At 43.8% G+C, this 22,749-nt stretch overlaps 1 protein-coding gene across 1 annotated transcript in view; it reads right to left on the minus strand.

The window, feature by feature from the left end:
- The window catches only part of IL12RB1 (interleukin 12 receptor subunit beta 1), a 228,817-nt gene that overhangs the window by 73,632 nt on the left and 132,436 nt on the right, over nt 1-22,749 (minus strand). The window contains exons 6-7 of the mRNA XM_069745689.1: nt 19,204-19,314; nt 12,019-12,101 (exon numbers count right to left, since the gene is read on the minus strand). Of these exons, the coding sequence (XP_069601790.1) occupies nt 12,019-12,101; nt 19,204-19,314 (194 nt within the window). The remainder of the gene's footprint in view (nt 1-12,018; nt 12,102-19,203; nt 19,315-22,749) is intronic.

Raw genomic sequence — 22,749 nt, forward strand, 5'->3', positions numbered from 1 at the left:
AAAAGACAAAACGTAGGGATGAAATAGATTCAGCAAAGTGGGGCCCGATATTCTAGGACAGAGCGAGGACAGTAAAGCGAACTTTGCAGTCTACAAAAAACCCTAAAGCAAAACCACGCAAGGGGGGCAAAAAAAAACCACCGTGCCGAACTAACGGCACGGCGGTACACCCTTTGCGTCTCAGAGCTTCCAGCAAAACAAAAGACAAGCTGGACAGAAAAAAAGCAACAAAAAAGCAAAAAGCACTTAGCTATACAGAGCAGCAGGTCACAGGAACAATCAGGAGAAGCTCAGATCCAACACTGAAACATTGACAAGGAGCAAGGATAGCAGCATCAGGCGGAGTTAAGTAATGAAGCAGTTAACGAGCTCACCAGAACACCTGAGGGAGGAAGCTCAGAAGCTGCAGTACCACTTGTGACCACAGGAGTGAATTCAGCCACAGAATTCACAACAGTACCCCCCCCTTGAGGAGGGGTCACCGAACCCTCACCAGAGCCCCCAGGCCGACCAGGATGAGCCGCATGAAAGGCACGAACAAGATCGGAAGCATGAACATCAGAGGCAAAAACCCAGGAATTATCTTCCTGAGCATAACCCTTCCATTTAACCAGATACTGGAGTTTCCGTCTAGAAACACGAGAATCCAAAATCTTCTCCACAATATACTCCAATTCCCCCTCCACCAAAACCGGGGCAGGAGGCTCAACAGATGGAACCATAGGTGCCACGTATCTCCGCAACAACGACCTATGGAATACATTATGTATGGAAAAGGAGTCTGGGAGGGTCAAACGAAAAGACACAGGATTGAGAACCTCAGAAATCCTATACGGACCAATAAAACGAGGTTTAAATTTAGGAGAGGAAACCTTCATAGGAATATGACGAGAAGATAACCAAACCAGATCCCCAACACGAAGTCGGGGACCCACACGGCGTCTGCGATTAGCGAAAAGTTGAGCTTTCTCCTGGGACAAGATCAAATTGTCCACTACCTGAGTCCAGATCTGCTGCAACCTATCCACCACAGAATCCACACCAGGACAGTCCGAAGACTCAACCTGTCCTGAAGAGAAACGAGGATGGAACCCAGAATTGCAAAAAAATGGAGAAACCAAGGTAGCCGAGCTGGCCCGATTATTAAGGGCGAACTCAGCCAACGGCAAAAAGGACACCCAATCATCCTGGTCTGCAGAAACAAAACATCTCAGATATGTTTCCAAGGTCTGATTGGTTCGTTCGGTCTGGCCATTAGTCTGAGGATGGAAAGCCGAGGAAAAGGATAGGTCAATGCCCATTCTACCACAAAAGGCTCGCCAAAACCTTGAAACAAACTGGGAACCTCTGTCAGAAACAATATTCTCAGGAATGCCATGCAACCGAACCACATGCTGAAAGAACAAAGGTACCAAATCAGAGGAGGAAGGCAATTTAGCCAAGGGCACCAGATGGACCATTTTAGAAAAGCGATCACAGACCACCCAAATGACTGACATCTTTTGAGAAACGGGAAGGTCAGAAATGAAATCCATCGAAATATGTGTCCAAGGCCTCTTTGGGACCGGCAAGGGCAAAAGCAACCCACTGGCACGAGAACAGCAGGGCTTAGCCCTAGCACAAATCCCACAGGACTGCACAAAAGTACGTACATCCCGTGACAGAGATGGCCACCAGAAGGATCTAGCCACTAACTCTCTGGTACCAAAGATTCCAGGATGACCAGCCAACACCGAACAATGAAGTTCAGAGATAAGTTTATTAGTCCACCTATCAGGGACGAACAGTTTCTCTGCTGGACAACGATCAGGTTTATTTGCCTGAAATTTTTGCAGCACCCGCCGCAAATCAGGGGAGATGGCAGACACAATGACTCCTTCCTTGAGGATACCCGCTGGCTCAGATAAACCCGGAGAGTCGGGCACAAAACTCCTAGACAGAGCATCCGCCTTCACATTTTTAGAGCCCGGAAGGTACGAAATCACAAAGTCGAAGCGGGCAAAAAATAACGACCAACGGGCCTGTCTAGGATTCAAGCGCTTGGCAGACTCGAGATAAGTCAAGTTCTTATGATCAGTCAATACCACCACGCGATGCTTAGCTCCTTCAAGCCAATGACGCCACTCCTCGAATGCCCACTTCATGGCCAGCAACTCTCGATTGCCCACATCATAATTATGCTCAGCGGCCGAAAACTTCCTGGAAAAGAAAGCACATGGTTTCATCACTGAGCAATCAGAACCTCTCTGTGACAAAACCGCCCCTGCTCCAATCTCAGAAGCATCAACCTCGACCTGGAACGGAAGAGAAACATCTGGCTGACACAACACAGGGGCAGAACAAAAACGACGCTTCAACTCCTGAAAAGCTTTCACAGCAGCAGAAGACCAATTAACCAAATCAGCACCCTTCTTGGTCAAATCGGTCAATGGTTTGGCAATGCTAGAAAAATTACAGATGAAGCGATGATAAAAATTAGCAAAGCCCAGGAACTTTTGCAGACTTTTCAGAGATGTCGGCTGAATCCAATCCTGGATGGCTTGGACCTTAACTGGATCCATCTCGATAGTAGAAGGGGTAAAGATGAACCCCAAAAATGAAACTTTCTGCACACCGAAGAGACACTTTGATCCCTTCACAAACAAAGAGTTAGCACGCAGGACCTGAAAAACCATTCTGACCTGCTTCACATGAGACTCCCAATAATCAGAGAAGATCAAAATGTCATCCAAGTAAACAATCAGGAATTTATCCAGATACTCACGGAAGATGTCATGCATAAAAGACTGAAACACAGATGGAGCATTGGCAAGTCCGAACGGCATCACTAGATACTCAAAATGACCCTCGAGCGTATTGAATGCAGTTTTCCATTCATCTCCTTGCCTGATTCTCACCAGATTATACGCACCACGAAGATCTATCTTAGTGAACCAACTAGCCCCCTTAATCCGAGCAAACAAGTCAGATAACAATGGCAAGGGATACTGAAATTTAACAGTGATCTTATTAAGAACGCGGTAATCAATACACGGTCTCAGCGAACCATCCTTCTTGGCTACAAAGAAGAACCCTGCTCCCAGTGGTGATGACGATGGGCGAATGTTTCCCTTCTCCAGGGATTCCTTCACATAACTGCGCATAGCGGCGTGTTCGGGCACGGATAAATTAAATAATCGACCTTTAGGGAATTTACTACCAGGAATCAAATTGATAGCACAATCACAATCCCTATGCGGAGGTAGAGCATCGGACTTGGGCTCTTCAAATACATCCTGTTAATCAGACAAGAACTCTGGGACCTCAGAAGAGGTGGATGACGAAATCGACAAAAATGGAACATCACCATGTACCCCCTGACAACCCCAGCTGGATACCGACATGGAATTCCAATCCAATACTGGATTATGGGTTTGTAGCCATGGCAACCCCAACACGACCACATCATGCAGATTATGAAACACCAGAAAGCGAATAACTTCCTGATGTGCAGGAGCCATGCACATGGTCAGCTGGGCCCAGTATTGAGGTTTATTCTTGGCCAAAGGTGTAGCATCAATTCCTCTCAATGGAATAGGACACCGCAAAGGCTCCAAGAAAAACCCACAACGTTTAGCATAATCCAAATCCATCAGATTCAGGGCAGCGCCCGAATCCACAAACGCCATGACAGAAAACGACGACAAAGAGCATATCAAGGTAATGGACAGAAGGAATTTGGACTGTACAGTACCAATGACGGCAGACCTAGCGGACCGCCTAGTGCGCTTAGGACAATCAGAAATAGCATGAGTGGAATCACCACAGTAGAAACACAGACCATTCAGACGTCTGTATTCCTGCCGTTCAACTCTAGTCATAGTCCTATCGCACTGCATAGGCTCAGGTTTAACCTCAGGCAGTACCGCCAAATGGTGCACAGATTTACGCTCGCGCAAGCGTCGACCGATCTGAATGGCCAAAGACAAAGACTCATTCAAACCAGCAGGCATAGGAAATCCCACCATGACATCCTTAAGAGCCTCAGAGAGACCCTTTCTGAACAAAGCTGCCAGCGCAGATTCATTCCACTGAGTGAGTACTGACCATTTCCTAAATTTCTGACAATATACTTCTATATCATCCTGACCCTGGCACAAAGCCAGCAAATTTTTCTCAGCCTGATCCACTGAATTAGGCTCATCGTACAGCAATCCGAGCGCCAGGAAAAACGCATCGACACTACTCAATGCAGGGTCTCCTGGCGCAAGAGAAAATGCCCAGTCTTGAGGGTCGCTGCGCAAAAAAGAAATAATAATCAAAACCTGTTGAATAGGATTACCAGAAGAATGAGGTTTCAAGGCCAGAAATAGCTTACAATTATTTTTGAAACTTAGAAACTTAGTTCTATCTCCAAAAAACAAATCAGGAATAGGAATTCTTGGTTCTAACATAGATTTCTGATCAATAGTATCTTGAATTTTTTGTACATTTATAACGAGATTATCCATTGAAGAGCACAGACCCTGAATATCCATGTCCACACCTGTGTCCAGAATCACCCAAATGTCTAGGGGAAAAAAAAAAAGTGAACACAGAGCAGAAAAAAAAAAAAAAAAAAAATGATGTCAGAACTTTTTCTTTCCCTCTATTGAGAATCATTAGTCAGGCTCCTTGTACTGTTATGTTTGCTAATGACAGGTGTTATGAAGGCAATCCAGAAACACAGTGTGCATAGCGATCAGAGCGCACACAGTGATCTGACAAATACCCAAAAATACAAGAACGAGCTCTGAGACGTGGAAACTCTGTAGACTGCACACCTGATCCTATCCTAAACACAACTAAAAGCGGCTGTGGATTGCGCCTAACAACTACCTAGGCAACTCGGCACAGCCTAAGAAACTAGCTAGCCTGAAGATAGAAAAATAGGCCTGACTTGCCCCAGAGAAATTCCCCAAAGGAAAAGGCAGCCCCCCACATATAATGACTGTGAGTAAGATGAAAAGACAAAACGTAGGGATGAAATAGATTCAGCAAAGTGGGGCCCGATATTCTAGGACAGAGCGAGGACAGTAAAGCGAACTTTGCAGTCTACAAAAAACCCTAAAGCAAAACCACGCAAGGGGGGCAAAAAAAAACCACCGTGCCGAACTAACGGCACGGCGGTACACCCTTTGCGTCTCAGAGCTTCCAGCAAAACAAAAGACAAGCTGGACAGAAAAAAAGCAACAAAAAAGCAAAAAGCACTTAGCTATACAGAGCAGCAGGTCACAGGAACAATCAGGAGAAGCTCAGATCCAACACTGAAACATTGACAAGGAGCAAGGATAGCAGCATCAGGCGGAGTTAAGTAATGAAGCAGTTAACGAGCTCACCAGAACACCTGAGGGAGGAAGCTCAGAAGCTGCAGTACCACTTGTGACCACAGGAGTGAATTCAGCCACAGAATTCACAACAGCGGGATGCAGTGACAGACAGCAGAGCAAGGGTTAACCAAATGTAACAATTTAATCGAACAGGGTATTCACTCCTCGCAGGGAGGTAAATGGTTAAAAGATGAATAATAAGGGTAATAGAAGTAAAACAATAGAAGTCCAGTTAAGGAACTTATGTCATTTATGCTCCTCCTCAGCAGGTGATCTCACAGGGGTTTTAGCGCTGGCAGAGTCCGGGAGATGTCCTCAGATAGGGTCCTAGAAACGATGGTCTGTCTTCTGGTGGCAGCGGTCGGTCTCCGGTACTTTTCGCTGAGCCCCTAGTCCATGAATTGAGGCGGTCGAAGCAAACAGGGCTGCAGCACTCTCCAAGTTAAAGGGGGAATGGTCAATAGTAACTGGCAAGGAAGACCGCAGATATATGTCCGGTACCCGGCCTTCTCAGCTCTGCACATGTGCTCTACTCATGGTTACGGAGGGCACGACACCTTGCTCTCTGGTAGTCACTGGGCACACGGCACCTCACTCTCTCATGGTCCTGCTGATAGCGGCAGGATCTGGAGGGCACAATATTTTGCAGCGCCGGTGCTCAAGGGAAAGAGCATGCTGCTCAGCCTTCCACGCGCTGCTTCTGCTCGCCAAAACTGCCTGCTGCCGTGCACGCTTTTTCTTAGCCGCTCCACCTGCCTCTAGGTCACTGGGTCTGTGTTGCTCACTATCCTTTCCCCAGGACAACCTACATAGTAACATAGTAACATAGTTAGTAAGGCCGAAAAAAGACATTTGTCCATCCAGTTCTGCCTATATTCCATCATAATAAATACCCAGATCTACGTCCTTCTACAGAACCTAATAATTGTATGATACAATATTGTTCTGCTCCAGGAAGACATCCAGGCCTCTCTTGAACCCCTCGACTGAGTTCGCCATCACCACCTCCTCAGGCAAGCAATTCCAGATTCTCACTGCCCTAACAGTAAGTAATCCTCTTCTATGTTGGTGGAAAAACCTTCTCTCCTCCAGACGCAAAGAATGCCCCCTTGTGCCCGTCACCTTCCTCGGTATAAACAGATCCTCAGCGAGATATTTGTATTGTCCCCTTATATACTTATACATGGTTATTAGATCGCCCCTCAGTCGTCTTTTTTCTAGACTAAATAATCCTAATTTCGCTAATCTATCTGGGTATTGTAGTTCTCCCATCCCCTTTATTAATTTTATTGCCCTCCTTTGTACTCTCTCTAGTTCCATTATATCCTTCCTGAGCACCGGTGCCCAAAACTGGACACAGTACTCCATGTGCGGTCTAACTAGGGATTTGTACAGAGGCAGTATAATGCTCTCATCATGTGTATCCAGACCTCTTTTAATGCACCCCATGATCCTGTTTGCCTTGGCAGCTGCTGCCTGGCACTGGCTGCTCCAGGTAAGTTTATCATTAACTAGGATCCCCAAGTCCTTCTCCCTGTCAGATTTACCCAGTGGTGTCCCGTTCAGTGTGTAATGGTGATATTGATTCCCTCTTCCCATGTGTATAACCTTACATTTATCATTGTTAAACCTCATCTGCCACCTTTCAGCCCAAGTTTCCAACTTATCCAGATCCATCTGTAGCAGAATACTATCTTCTCTTGTATTAACTGCTTTACATAGTTTTGTATCATCTGCAAATATCGATATTTTACTGTGTAAACCTTCTACCAGATCATTAATGAATATGTTGAAGAGAACAGGTCCCAATACTGACCCCTGCGGTACCCCACTGGTCACAGCGACCCAGTTAGAGACTATACCATTTATAACCACCCTCTGCTTTCTATCACTAAGCCAGTTACTAACCCATTTACACACATTTTCCCCCAGACCAAGCATTCTCATTTTGTGTACCAACCTCTTGTGCGGCACGGTATCAAACGCTTTGGAAAAATCGAGATATACCACGTCCAATGACTCACCGTGGTCCAGTCTATAGCTTACCTCTTCATAAAAACTGATTAGATTGGTTTGACAGGAGCGATTTCTCATAAACCCATGCTGATATGGAGTTAAACAGTTATTCTCATTGAGATAATCCAGAATAACATCCCTCAGAAACCCTTCAAATATTTTACCAACAATAGAGGTTAGACTTACTGGCCTATAATTTCCAGGTTCACTTTTAGAGCCCTTTTTGAATATTGGCACCACATTTGCTATGCGCCAGTCCTGCGGAACAGACCCTGTCGCTATAGAGTCACTAAAAATAAGAAATAATGGTTTATCTATTACATTACTTAGTTCTCTTAGTACTCGTGGGTGTATGCCATCCGGACCCGGAGATTTATCTATTTTAATCTTATTTAGCCGGTTACGCACCTCTTCTTGGGTTAGATTGGTGACCCTTAATATAGGGTTTGCACCCTCGACAGTTCCAGACCCGGCACAGCACAGGTACCCGCAGCCCGGTCTTCCTCCTTACACTTCTACAGCTCTCCTCTCACAGCAGTCAGTGTGGGGTTAAGGAGTAGAGTAGAGCTATGTGTCATTGCAGACACCTCTTGCAGCTCTCAACTCATGGTAATGTCAGCTCTGCTTTAGTACTGATAGTACGGTGAGATGAGAGCTGCAGATGCAGGTGATTTTAACAACATACAGCTCTGCTCTACTCCCTTTCTCTGCTTCTGCTCATCATTTCTGCAGGTGCCAGCAGTGAAATTTGTGAGAGCAGGGCTGTGTGTCATTACATAAAATGCCAGGTCTGACATTTTGTATGGCATCTTCTTCTTTTTCCAGAAGCATTTCACCTCCTGCTTATGATTGGTCAACATCATACAGGATAAAAAAAATCACTGTCCCCAGTGAAGAATCTATGCTAACGCCATGTTAGTGTTAGTGAAACTTATAGTCTAAACTTTACTAGCTAATATGTGTGCCACAGAGATGAGAAATTAGAAAATAAAAACTGTTTTTATCTGTGCACTATTCCAAGATGTGGTCAGTTTAAAATTCTAAAACTGGTAAAATGTCCTCTGTTATGTATTATATATCTCATTTCTGTAAGTCTTTCTTTTCCACAAACAATGTGATACAATAATTAGATGATGTCCAGATAGCACTTTGTGAGATAAACACCACTCTATTCTGATTCATTATTTGCTACTAGGGTTGAGCGAAACGGATCGTTAATTTTCAAAAGTCGCCGACTTTTGGCAAAGTCGGGTTTCATGAAACCCGACCCGACTCCTGTGCGGGGTCGGCCATGCGGTACGCGACTTTCGCGCCAAAGTCGCGTTTCGTATGACGCGCTTGGCGCCATTTTTTTCAGCCAATGAAGGAGCATGGGCAGAGTGATGACATAGGTCTTAGGGGCGTGGACGCCTTTCGCCATGTTGTCGCTTGTGCGCTGTAGCGATTTGCACTGTGTAACACCAGCTTTTCAGTTCAGGGACGGAGGAGAGAGAGAGAGAGAGAGAGAGAGATAGAGATAGAGAAAGAGAGAGAGAGAGAGAGAGAGAGGAAAAAAAAAAATATTAATATTGACTTTGCATTGGGTTTCGTGTTTCGGTCGATCCTCGACTTTTCGCCATAATCGGCCGATTTCACTCGACTCGACTTTTGAGATAGTCGGGTTTCGCGAAACCCGGCTCGACCCTAAAAAAGTCAAGGTCACTCAACCCTATTTGCTACAAGATTTTAGAGCATGAAAAATATATTAGTCTGTAGTTCAGGCTCAGAGAGTACTGCATAGACTGGGCATAATTGTAGCAAAACCTCAGCTGTGAGGAATATTAGATCTGTGCAGGTTTTAAAGGGGTAGTCCGAAGGTGACAGTACATTTTATCTAAATATTTATCTATTTGATGCCATAATCTAAGCTATTTTCTAACATACTTGCTTTAAAAATCTTCTACCGTTCCCTCACTACGCTAGTGTATTTTTTTTTTTTTGCTTCCTGTTTGACAGAACCCAGTGCATGCTGGGATACTCAAGTGAAGCATCATAAGAGCAACGGGCAGAGGCTATGGTCATGATAACAGCCTGTGACCACCTCCCTGAAATGAAACGTCATCAGTGATGCTCATTTCATGGGCAGGGCTAGTCCCTGTGCTGTGCACTGTGCAATGAGCAGTGACAACCTCCACACTGTTGTCGCTTCAGATCTGCAGTAATGAGCCGGCAACACAGCGATGTTACAATACTCAACTGAGACTAGGGATGTCACCTGTAGGGTCGGTGCTGATCTCCGCTGTGTTACTGCAGATCTGAGCCAACAAGAGTGCATGCGTAAAGACAGACTAGCCCAAAACCTGAAATTAGCATCACTGATGACTCTACATTTCAGGGAGGGGGCAGAGGCTGTGACAGTGACCGCAGCCTCTGCCCCCTGCTCTGATGACGCTTTGTTTGAGTATCTCAGCATGCAAATGAATCATCATTGGACAGAAAGTAAAAAAATATTAAACTAATAGTGTTGTTAGAGAATGGTGAGGAATTTTAAAAACAAGTATATTAGAAACTAGCTTAGATTATGACATCAAATAGATAATGATTTAGATAAAATTTATTTTTGACTTTAGACGACCCCTTTCCGGCTCCACACTGTGTGTAGAATTGAATCAATTTATATTTTTGATGATTAATTTAATTATTGAACATCTACAGTGCTCTCGGTCAACCCAAAAGGGTAATAAACCTGAAAACATAATATATAAGTCAGTAAAAGTAAGGTTCTGTCTTTGTTAGGAGAATGTTTATATGTGCAGAATTATTGGGCAACTATTAGTGTGCCAAATTATTAAGCAACCAAAAAAACGCAAATTTTTCCATATGAATTGTTTGTTTTCATCTGTCAACGAGAGAATGACAGCTAAACAACTCAACATGTATAAAAATACATTTCTAACATTTCACAAAAATATCAGTGACCAATATAGCTCCCCTTCTTTTCAAAACCAGTCCTAAGCAAAAATGGACGAACTTAAACAGTAAAGTTCAGGGTCCGTACTGAACACCTACTGTTTGGGCATGGACCCTGAATATGAAAGTCAGTGTTACAGTTCAGGTTCAGCACACTGAACACTGGGTGTTTCTTGCGCTTTCATCTGCATGACAACGAGACAAACACCAGCGGTTCTGATTGGCAGTAAGATTAATCCCACTAGTCAGAGCATTGCGGTGCCCTCACTGTCAGATGACAGCTTGAGCCTGTAGCTGTGACTGAAGGTAAAAAGTTTCCTCTGGTCCATCCATCTAGTCCTCCAAGAGTCACTCTCTTCTCATCAGTCCATTAAATCTGTTTTCAGCTATTCCTTGGTCCAGTCTTGATATTTCACCTTCTGTGTCTTCTTCAGTGGTGGTCAGGATTCAGCCTTCCTTACCTTGGCCATGTATCTGAGCACAAAGCACCTTGTACTTCTGGGCTCTCCAGGGAAGTTGCATTTCTGGAATATGACAGCACTGGAGGATAATGGCTTATTGGTCGATTCACATTTGATTCTGATCCAATCTTTGGCAGTTAATGTGCATCTTTTTTCCTCAACATATTTTGTACTACCCTGTTCACTATTTGCAATAAAATTTGTGATCGTTCTGTTATCACGCCCTGATATCTTAGCCTCCGTCTGTACGGCTTGTCACAATTTTTTACTTTTCAGTCAGTTAAATTTCTTTCTTGGCCCATTTTGATTGAGGAAAACAAGCTGCCTAATGATTCTGCACACCTTGGTAAAGGAGGTTTATATCCTTAAGCCATGCCTTCATTACACAAATCACCTGTTCTGCTTAATCCTATAAGCATTCAAGTTTATGCAGCATGGAGTTGGAAAATATACATAAAAATGATGATAGGGTCAAAATTCCGCACCCAGTGTAGATGTACACAAAAATGTTCCCATTTACTTACAACAAACATATCTTATACATTGCAAAATGTGAAAATACAAGGTTCATTAAAATAGCATCAGTTGTCCTTTATACAGTACCTGAAGGGGTTGTACCAAGTTAACAAGTTAGTCCTTATCCATACAATAGGGGATAACTAATTGATCTTTGGGGATATGACTATTGGGACCTACATGGATCCTGAGAATTAGGTTTTTGCCTCATCTGAATGGGGTGGAGGTCGAGCTTTTGCTCCTCCATTCATTTTCTACCAAACTGTCTGGAGATAGCTGAGTACAGTACTTGGGTATCTCAAAAATACCTATAATAAAGTACAGTATAATGGAAATGAAACTGGAAATTATCGATTGCAAAGATAACATAGTTATGTGCATTTTCTGAGGAAAAAAAACAGTTATATGAAAACTAGAGTGAATGGTTTGAAGTGTACATAAACATAGTATATTTGCATAAACCATGAATATTTGATGAGTGTTTGCCCAACCAGTCACCAAAATGAAGGATCTGCTGTAAACTAATGTGTCACATCTTCTTCAATGCTTACAAGGCACAGGTGTTCATGGATTTTACTGTCTTATGACTTGACTGTTTTTCTAAAAGGTGCACTGCTGTAATGATTGACGTAACTATAATTAATATATCAAATGTACAAACTTCAATATTACTGCTTATATGACAAGACCTTTCTATTATTGCTTGCTTTATTATATAGGTCACTCACTTTCCAATGTAATGAGACATTCCTGATTCCAGCAAGGTTTAACCCACCAATAATTATTCTTTCGCTCTGGATAGGTCCAATTACTGAAAAAAAAACAACAGTTGAGATTCATACATGTCAACCATTATATTCCCAATGGAGAAATAGCAAACACTGAAAATTACTACAATCCACTGTGACTCTTAGCCATCAGTACAAATGCTTCTGGTCCACTTGCCCACAGTGAGTGACACAACATGCACGCTGTAGGATATTTCTAACTACAAATGTTTACAACCATTGCAATAAGGTTGTACTTGAAAGTTTGTGAACACTTCAGAATTTTCCATATTTTTGCATAAATTTGATCTAAATCTGTATCAGAATTTTGACACAAGTGCCAAAATTAGGTAAAAATAACCAAATAAAACAAATGAATTTGGAGTCACAAAGGAACCCAAGGCAACCTCTGAGCAAGTAAAGGCCTCTCCTAGATTAGCTAATGTTAATGTTCATGAGTCCACCATAAGGAGAACAATTAATAACCTTTACGCACGTGGTTGTGGAGCCATTGTGCCATGGTCTGGGTAGATCCTGAAGGGGCGCAACTAAGTGAACATTTGGTTCTTCACTAGAGCCCCTGATGGTGTGGTTAGACTTGAACCCAGGTGGATGCCAGGTGCTACTCCAGGACAGACCTAGGAGCTGTGGCAGCTGACCCTCAAAGGGATAGAGATGCCGGACTGGTCAGGAACTGGATCACAGAGGGACATGTAGCAGGTAGACAGAACAGGCACTGGTTAGAAGAGTTCAGAAGCACAGGATGGTCTTAGGTACAGGATCATGGGTGCAGGTTCAGATTGGACTGGTAAAGGTAGCAGCATAGGTGCAGACAAGACAGATCAGGTTCAGGACTTGGTAGAGGCAGGGCCGGCTCAGGAACAGGATACAGTAAGGCGGACAGGAACTAGTTCAGACAAGGCAGGCAGGATTGGGTACAGGCAGGACAGACAGGCTCAGGTTAAGACAGGGCAGGCAGGATGGACAAGGATGGACAAGAGCAAGGTTCAGAATGAGCAGGCAGGATGGACAGTCCCAGGTTCAGATAGGGCACAGGTACAGGTACCTTACAACTTGGTAGCAGAAAACAGATTGAATGCTTAAGGGAGGGTGCCTTAAATATTGGAAATCGCCCAGATATTGGCTTGGTTTTCAGAAGTGCACGCTGGCTCTTTAAGAGGCAGGGAGCGCGCAAGAGCCTTAAGCACACTCCCAGGAGACCTGCGTGCTGTGCACAGGTCCTGGGAGGAAACAGATAATGAGGGAGCGCGGATGGGTAAGTGAACACGCCGGCGCCCCTGCAGGGAGGTGGTCTGCTAGGAATCTCTGTAGAAGAAATGGAAAATTAATATTTTCTTTGTGCTCCCATGACCTTTCTTCAGGTCCAAATCTTTTTCAATCGACTAAAAAAAATGTTTTTCCTCTCACCTTCTTCAAGGCTAACATATTCTTAAAGACATCCTTGGAACTGATGGGAGGAAGTGTAGCACCAGGGTCCTTGAAGAAGGACACATGGAAGATATTGGGCACATGCAAAAACAGTGGCAGCTTCAACTTGTAAGACACAGTATTAATTAACTTGTAGAATGAAATCTTGAGACATATGTACTTATAAGATAGTCACACCTTATCCCCTGGATCAGAGGTGTCAAACTGCATTCCTCGAGGGCAGCAAACAGGTCATGTTTTCAGGATTACCTTGTGTTGCCCAGGTGATAATTTAATCACCTGCACATAATGATTCAATCACCTGTGCAATACTAAGGAAATCCTGAAAACATGACCTGTTTGGAGCCCTCGAGGAATACAGTTTGACACCTCTGCCCTGGATGATAACAAGTATCTCTTGTTTGCATGCCTCTTCATACGCTCAGATAATTTCTCTAAAGTGGCCTTATTGGCCTCCCATATCTTTAAGAAATCATTTGTGAAATTGGCGGCTGGTAAGCCAGAAATGGTCAACACTGGAAATGGGATTATTGACTGTTGATCAAAGAGAATAAAGAGTGGAGAACTTGCCAAAGACTCACTTATGTGGTTGTTATAGGAGAACTGTGTCCATGGTAAGAGCTTGATCCAATTGTCATGATGTGCAGTAGTGGAGTACCATAGGAGGCTGGCCAGAATTTGGTTGATTCTCTCCATCTGTCCATTGGATTGACGGTGGTATGCAGATGAGGAGTCCAACACTATGTTCAGAAGCTTGCACCTAGCTCGCCAGAATCTGGATTTGGACAGGAGATGTGCTGGATGAATTTCTTCGCAAGGTAGCAATGGGGTAAAATCTACCATTTTCGAGAAGCAATCCACCGCTACCCAGATTATGGAACAGCCCAAAGACACGGGATGGTTTGTAATAAAGTCCACGGCAATATATGCTGCCAAGGCACTGAGGGTACAGGTAGTGGTTGGAGTCACCTCAATGGGAGTTTCTTAGGAGTTTGTTGTGATCACAGGAAGGACAGGTGGAAACAAACTCCATGATCTCCTTAAACATAGTGGACAACAGTAGCGTGATATGACCTGCAACATCTTTCTCTTCCCAGCATGACCAGCCACCTTGGAGGAGTGCCCCATAGCAAAACTCACCTCTTATCCGATTCTAACACCAAGGTCTTTCTTGGCAGAATCTGGGAAAAATTTACTAGAGCCACAGTAACCATCTTGGATGGCTCGATGATGAGTTGGGGTTTCTCCTCTTGGGTGCTGGACAGGAAGGAGCAGGAAAGTTAATTAGCCTTGATGTTCTTGTCAGCTGGCCAAAAATGAAGAGCAAAGTTAAAACTGGCAAAAAATAGTGACCACCTAGCCTGACGTGTGTTCAGTCTATGCGCAGACTGCAGATAGGCCAGGTTCTTAAGGTCTGTATAAATGACGACCAGATCGACTGCTCCCTCAAGAAGGTACTGCCACTCTTCCAGTGCCATCTTAATTGCCAACAGCTCTCGGTCACAAATCAAGTAGTTGCATTGAAGGGCAGAGAAAGCCTTGGAGAAGAAACAGCAGGTCACTTTACAGTCAGAGGAAGACCTTCATGTTAGAACTGCCCCAGAAGATGAAGTGTCTACCTCCAGAAAGAATTGCTTATTCATCTCCAGTCGATGTAATACTGGAGAGAAGGAAAAGACCTGTTTCAGGGAGGTCTCAGCCTCTGGAGTCTATACCTTTGGATCGGCACCCTTACAGATCATAGCAGAGATAAGAACAGTCTGGGATGAGAAATTCGGAATGAATTGTCGGTAGTAATTGGCAAATCCTAGGAATTGCTGGATAGCATTAACGCCGGCAGGCGCAGTCACTTTCTCTGGATCCATCTTCAGGTCAGTGTCTGAGATGATTTAACCTACGAAAGTCAGAGAAGATTGTTCAAACACGCATATTTCAAATTGAGCATACCGTCGATTCTCTCTAAGTCTCTAAGTCACTGCAGGACTTGGCAAACGTTCCACCTATGAGACGGCAGATCTGGGGAGAAGACCAAGATATAGTTCAGATAAACCATGACACAAGCATAAAGGAGGTCTCAGAAGAGGCCATTCATGAATTTTTGGAAAACAGCTGGGGCATTGCTTAGCCCAAACGGCATAACTAAAGCCGTCTTCCATTCATTTTCTTTAAGTATTTGATTGTATGCTCCTCTCAGATCCAGTTTGGTAAAAATCCTGACACCTCTGAGGCAATCGAGCAACTCTTAGGTCAACGGCAATGGATATGATTGAGACTCTTATAATCTATGCAAGGCCAGAGAGTCCCATCCTTCTTGAAAAAGAAAAAGCTGGTTCCTGCTGGTGAATACTTCTGGATGAATTCACTTGTCAGAGTTTCCTTAACATACTCGGACATGGCTAGGGTCTCTGCCTGGGACAGGGGGTAAATATGGGCTCGAGGAGGTGAGGATACTGGAAGCAAGTCTATAGGGCAGTCATACGACCTATGTGGAGGTAGTATTCATACTTCCTTCTTGTCAAAGATGTCAGCATATGACCAATAAGCGGATAACAGCCCTGGCAGAGAAGATGGTGCCACTGGTGGCATAACAGGTCGTACAGGTACAAGACATTTCTCATGACAATTCTGCCCCAAACTAAGAACCTCTCTGGATCTCCAGTCATGTATGAGTTCATGCAAGTGGAGCCACAGAAGACTCAGAAGTAGTTGAGAGACTAGGAAACACGCAGAAGACGATCTTGTCAGTGTGCAGCATTCCTATCTGTAGTTCTACTTGCTCAGTGACCACTCAAATGGCTTCGGATAGGGGCTTCCCATCGACAGATGACACCAACAACAAATTCTGGAGTTGTCGACTGGGGATCTGGAAGCAATCTACCATTGCTTGCTGTATGAATTTCCCTGCCACAGTGAATTCCAGGTACACAGTCTCAACGAATCGGGAACCACGACAAATCACAGAGATGGTCAGGAAATTGCTCTTACATGGGGTAGCCTCTCCTACTGGCCCTAAACTTGGGAGCTTCCGGCTTCTAGGGACAGGAGCGAATGAGGTGTCCGGTATCTCCACAGTAGAAGCACAAGCTCTTGGCTCGACAGATCTTTTGAGGTTGCCCAGCCAGCTCCACGTTGTCGACTTGCATAGGTTCATGATATGTTATGGCTGTGGAAGGATGAGGGATGAGCGGCCTTTGGAAGGATGGAGCCAGAAAAAGCAGTTTTCTCTCACGCACATCTCTCAGGAGGACTCTTAGAACTGGAGGTCAATTCAGATCGTCTAATGCAGTTGGAATGTCTCAACCTGCTAGGTCATCCTTGATCCTTCTGGATAATCCCTCCCAGAAGGCAGCTTTCAGTGCCTCATTGTTCCAGCCAAATTCAGAAGCTAGGGTGCGGAACCGGACAGCTTATTAGCCTATAGACAGACTGACTTGACGAAGTCTGAGTGGAGATCGGGCAGCAGAGGTAACTCGGCCCGAGTCGTCAAACACCTTGTGGAACACATCTAGTAAGCCCTGCAGATCTGAGATTATTGCATCTCTCCTCTCCCACAAGAGTTTGAGCAATCCCAGGGTATCTTCTCTAAAATGGGACATTAGCAGTTCAAAGTGCAGCGAGCACTGGTTGATAAAACTTTGGCATTGCTTTGGAACCTGTCAAAACATGATGGTGCAGACGTGGTTGTGGAACCAGTGTGCCACGGTGAGGGGAGAGCCTGCAGCGTTGTAAGTAAGTGAACACCTGGCTCTCCTCTAGAGTCCCTTATGGTGTGGTTAGACTTGAATCCAGGTGGACACCAGGTGCTACTTCAAGACAGACCATGGAGCCATGGCAGCTGACCCCCAAACGGGCAGGGAAGCAGCACTGACCAGGAACTGGATCACAGGGGGACATGTAGCTGGTAGACAAAACAGGAACTGGATCAAGAATGGACAGGATGAGTCCAGGAACACACAACGGCCTTGGGTACAGGGCCACAGGTGCAGGTTCAGACTGGACTGATCAGGGTAGCAGCAGCATGGGCTCAGGAAAGGTATACAGCAATTCAGACAGAGCAAGCAGGATCGGGTGCAGGCAGAACAAACAGGCTTCAGGTTCAGACAGGGCAGACAGGACAGACAGGGTCAGATTCAGACAGGGCACAAGTACAGGGACCTTACAACTTTGTAGCAGAAAATAGACTGAATTCTGAACTTGCTAAGGCACCTCCCAATAGGTGAGGATACCTTAAATATCAGACATCTCCCAGATATTAATCACATATATCCCAAAACACCATATGGTATGCTACACACTTCAAGTCATAGATAGATACACTATTATTAGCAGCTAGAACTATTGCTACCAGAAGAGACTCTAGCTTAATTCAAAAAGCAGTATATTTTATTAAAGGTATACATACAACAAGACAAAACCGGTACAAAAAAAACAAATAACAACAGGGTGGAGATAACCTTCTAAGGGGGAAATGCAATTTAGCCGAGCAGCCACAGACTGCTAGACATACTCAAAGGTGGGAGTCTTATTGATAAAGAACCCAATACCAAATGAATAGCATATATAAGGAATAGGAATAATGTAAATCTGTGATTTAGTCCTAAAATGGGACGCCACCTGTATACAAATTCCTAAAGCGCAGCGTGCTGATGTTGAAGAGTGACAACCTTCTTTATAGTAATCCGGACCATAAGAGCATGCTCATCACAGGTAGTAGAAGCCAAAAAAGTAACCAGAGTCAGGTACTACATAATTAAAGAACTACTAATAGTAAATTACAGCTACAATACCATAGGTATCAGTATGTCACGGCCGTGGTTTGTGGAACCACTATGCCACGGACCGTGGAGAGCCTGGAGGGGCATGACTAAGTGAACACCTGAATGTTCACTAGAGCCTCTGATGGTGAGATTAGACTTGGCTCCCGATGAACGCCAGGTATCACTCCAGGACAGACCAATGGACACGCAGCAGCTGGACCCACAGGACAGACTGCAGGGAGCAGCTGGCAGAGTTTCTATTAGAATGCAGCAGACAGTTCACATCAGAGTGCAGCAGTGTTTGTATCAGAGTGCAGCAGGCAGTGTTTGTATCATATTGCAGCTGACAGGATCTGCAGTAGAGTGCACCAGGCAGGGTCTGTAGTTGGGTGCAGCAGGCAGGATATGCAGTTGAGTGCAGCAGACAAGGTCAGCATTAGCGTGCAGCAGGCAGTGTTTGCATCAGAGTGCTGCTGACAGGATCTGCAGTAGAGTGCAGCAGGCAGGGTCTGAATTAGAGTTCAGCAGGCAGGATCTGCAGTTGAGTGCAGCAGGCAGGATCTGCAGTTGAGTGCAGCAGGCAGGATCTGCAGTTTAGGCAGGATCTGCATTAGAGTTCAGCAAGCAGGGTCTGCAGTTGAGTGCAGCGGGGACTGGTATGCAACCTTACACAATTTAGACTGTAAAACAGGTTGCTCAGGCACCTCCTGGGTGGGGAGGAAGCAATTTATACATAATGTCCCACAGCCATTGGCTGGGGAGGAAATAGCAAGTGCATGCGCTGGCCCATTAAGAGGGCAGGAGCGCACGTGTGCGTGCCCTAAGGACATGGCTAGAGGACCGGCTTAAATTCACCAGGCCCAGGAGGTGATCTCCAGAAAATTCCATGCAAATTCAATTTGCATCAAATTGATTTGCTCATTTTTAGTATGAAGCTTACCTGTAGGTACAAAGATTAAGTCACTCCATTCACTCCATACACCTTGTTCATATGTCTGTCTGATTTGGATGTTGTGACTTTGATGACCACTAAGAAAATATGCACAATATTCTAAAGGGAAATAATTTTTCCTCAGTTAGTTTCTGCTTGCACTTTAAAATTTCAGTTTCAGAATTTTACATATTTCTTTATTAGTTTTTCCAATGAAATCTATTTCACTGCACTGCAGCCTGTAGCAACAGTTCATAAGTTCATATTTTTAATGTTCAACTCCCGAAGCTACTAAATCTAAAATAATACTTAATACATAAAATATATTTGGAAGAAAAGGTCCAATTAAGTCATAAAACTAACAAAATCTGAATCAATTTTATTATGCATTTATAAAATAGTCACAAGGCTAGCATATACTGTATATCAAGTGAGATGACATGGCCAAGTAGCCAAAAAAGTAATTACAAAATCATAAGATTTAAGTAAAAAGTTTGATTAACCTTATAGTATGATGTGCTGCACAAACTACCCACCAGAAGTATGTTTCTCTTGTGTACTTCTTGTTTCCTCAGGAGCTATATTGAAGTCTATACTACTGTCTGCCTCGTTAACTGCTGTGTCATTTCAATTGTTACATAGGCTAGCCTTGTGGTTATTTTAGTCATAAATAATAAGATTGATATTTTTTATTAACTTTGTGCTTAGGGAATTACCGTACTAATAGTGATATTTGTAAATTAAAAGGCATTTGAGAGATATTTGCCTAGGTCTTGACTCAATTATGCAATAAGATGGTGAGATTTTTTAATAAATAAAATAAATTAAAGAATAAAATAATAAAAATGCATTTGAAACAATTATAGATGTACTACAAGTCCTGCAAAGAAGTAGAAGCACTATAAGTCCTGTAAAGAGCAACACAGCGGTATTAAAATTCCCATAAAAAACAAAGTAGTAGTAGAATCATAGAATGTTAGAGTTGGAAGGGACCTCCAGGGTCATCGTGTCCAACCCCCTGCTCAATGCAGGATTCACTAATCTCAGACAGATGCCTGTCCAGCCTCTGTTTGAAGACTTCCATTGAAGGAGAACTCACCACTTCTTGTGGCAGCCTGTTCCACTCATTGATCACAATCACTGTAAGACTACTTTCACACTCGCGTTGTTTGTTGTACGTCGCAATGCGTCTTTTGGAGAAAAAAACACATCCTGCAAAGTTGCCCGCAGGATGCGTTTTTTCTCCATAGACTTGCATTAGTGACGCATTGCGACGTATGGTCACACGTCGCATCCGTTGTCCGACGGATGCGTCGTGTTTTGGTGGACCGTCAGCACAGAAAAAGTTACATGTAACTTATTTTGGGTGTCGCGTCCGCCATTATCGACCGCGCATGCCCCCTCCTCCCCGGACTGCAGAATGGGTAGCAGATGTGTTAAAAAACTGCATCCGCTGCCCACGTCGGGGCACAAATTTCACAACGTGCGTCGGTACGTCGGTCCGACGCATAGCGACGGACCCGTACTGACGCAAGTGTGAAAGTAGCCTCATTGTACTTAAAGTCCAACAAGAAACAGTGTAGTACAATATATTAGGCTATCTTAATCCCAGATGAAAGATGTAGATGTTCTCCCTATAGTAAAATATCAATATTTGCAGATATTTGCAGATGATACAAAACTATGTAAAGCAGTTAATACAAGAGAAGATAGTATTCTGCTACAGATGGATCTGGATAAGTTGGAAACTTGGGCTGAAAGGTGGCAGATGAGGTTAAACAATGATAAATGTAAGGTTATACACATGGGAAGAAGGAATCAATATCACCATTACACACTGAACGGGACACCACTGGGTAAATCTGACAGGGAGAAGGACTTGGGGATCCTAGTTAATGATAAACTTACCTGGAGCAGCCAGTGCCAGGCAGCAGCTGCCAAGGCAAACAGGATCATGGGGTGCATTAAAAGAGGTCTGGATACACATGATGAGAGCATTATACTGCCTCTGTACAAATCCCTAGTTAGACCGCACATGGAGTACTGTGTCCAGTTTTGGGCACCGGTGCTCAGGAAGGATATAATGGAACTAGAGAGAGTACAAAGGAGGGCAACAAAATTAATAAAGGGGATGGGAGAACTACAATACCCAGATAGATTAGCGAAATTAGGATTATTTAGTCTAGAAAAAAGACGACTGAGGGGCGATCTAATAACCATGTATAAGTATATAAGGGGACAATACAAATATCTCGCTGAGGATCTGTTTATACCAAGGAAGGTGACGGGCACAAGGGGGCATTCTTTGCGTCTGGAGGAGAGAAGTTTTTCCACCAACATAGAAGAGGGTTCTTTACTGTTAGGGCAGTGAGAATCTGGAATTGCTTGCCTGAGGAGGTGGTGATGGCGAACTCAGTCGAGGGGTTCAAGAGAGGCCTGGATGTCTTCCTGGAGCAGAACAATATTGTATCATAAAATTATTAGGTTCTGTAGAAGGACGTAGATCTGGGGATTTATTATGATGGAATATAGGCTGAACTGGATGGACAAATGTCTTTTTTCGGCCTTACTAACTATGTTGCTATGTTACTAACTATGTTACTATGTTACTATGTATTATGCAAGTACTGGTGACTGGATCACCTAATACATGGTATGATACCATTTAGGCTGATCTAATGATATCTGGAGGGATGGTGTTAATATGTATTATACAGTGACACTGAACAAAGCAGGGCTTCATGGGAAAAGGCCAAGGATTACCCAAAGTAGATGTCAAACAGACTGAACTTTGTCAAAAATTACAAGGACAAATCATAATCTTTCTGTGAGTGTGATCTGTGTACAGATGAAACCGAATTAGAGCTCTTCGGTTCAGTTTATAGAAGACAAAATGAGTCCTATAAAGAAAAGTATACCATACCAACAGTGAAACATAATAGATGATACTTAATGCTGTGGGGCTGCTTTACTGCCTCTTTCCCTTGAGAAATGTGTTTTGGCAACAGCAAAATCAGAGGATTATCAGGACATTTCAGAGCAGGATAAAGACGCAAATTGCACACCCAAAAGTATACACAACAGCCAATTGGCTACAACTCGCCAGAAACTGAATTATTTGAGATCTGTGAGGGCCCAACACACAACACTCCCACTGGCAGAGTCACATTTACTACAATGGGAACGGAACTGCCATACACAAGAAAGGCCAATATTATACAGTGCATAAAGCTGTTCCGGCTCTGAACCCCGTGAACCTCTGACAGTCGCGCTTTCAGGCATCAGCAGAGGTTACCTACAGATCTGAATTCCCTAAGGATAGGTCATCAATATGTTAGTCCAGAAAACTAAAGTGGCAACTACTTTTTCTCACAGGATAAATAGGGTCATGATGGTTCTGTAACAGATAACAAAAATAATATAAAAACTGTGCTTAATAATATAATTTTGATAAAATCATTTGGACAGAAGGAGAATGGTATACAGTACTCTAAAAAGCAAAAAGAATGCTGGTGCTCAAGGAAGTGTTCCACCCCACCCAAAAAGTTTATATGA

Source organism: Ranitomeya imitator, chromosome 1, assembly GCF_032444005.1.
Source record: "Ranitomeya imitator isolate aRanImi1 chromosome 1, aRanImi1.pri, whole genome shotgun sequence".
In the NCBI taxonomy this organism is placed as follows: domain Eukaryota; kingdom Metazoa; phylum Chordata; class Amphibia; order Anura; family Dendrobatidae; genus Ranitomeya; species Ranitomeya imitator.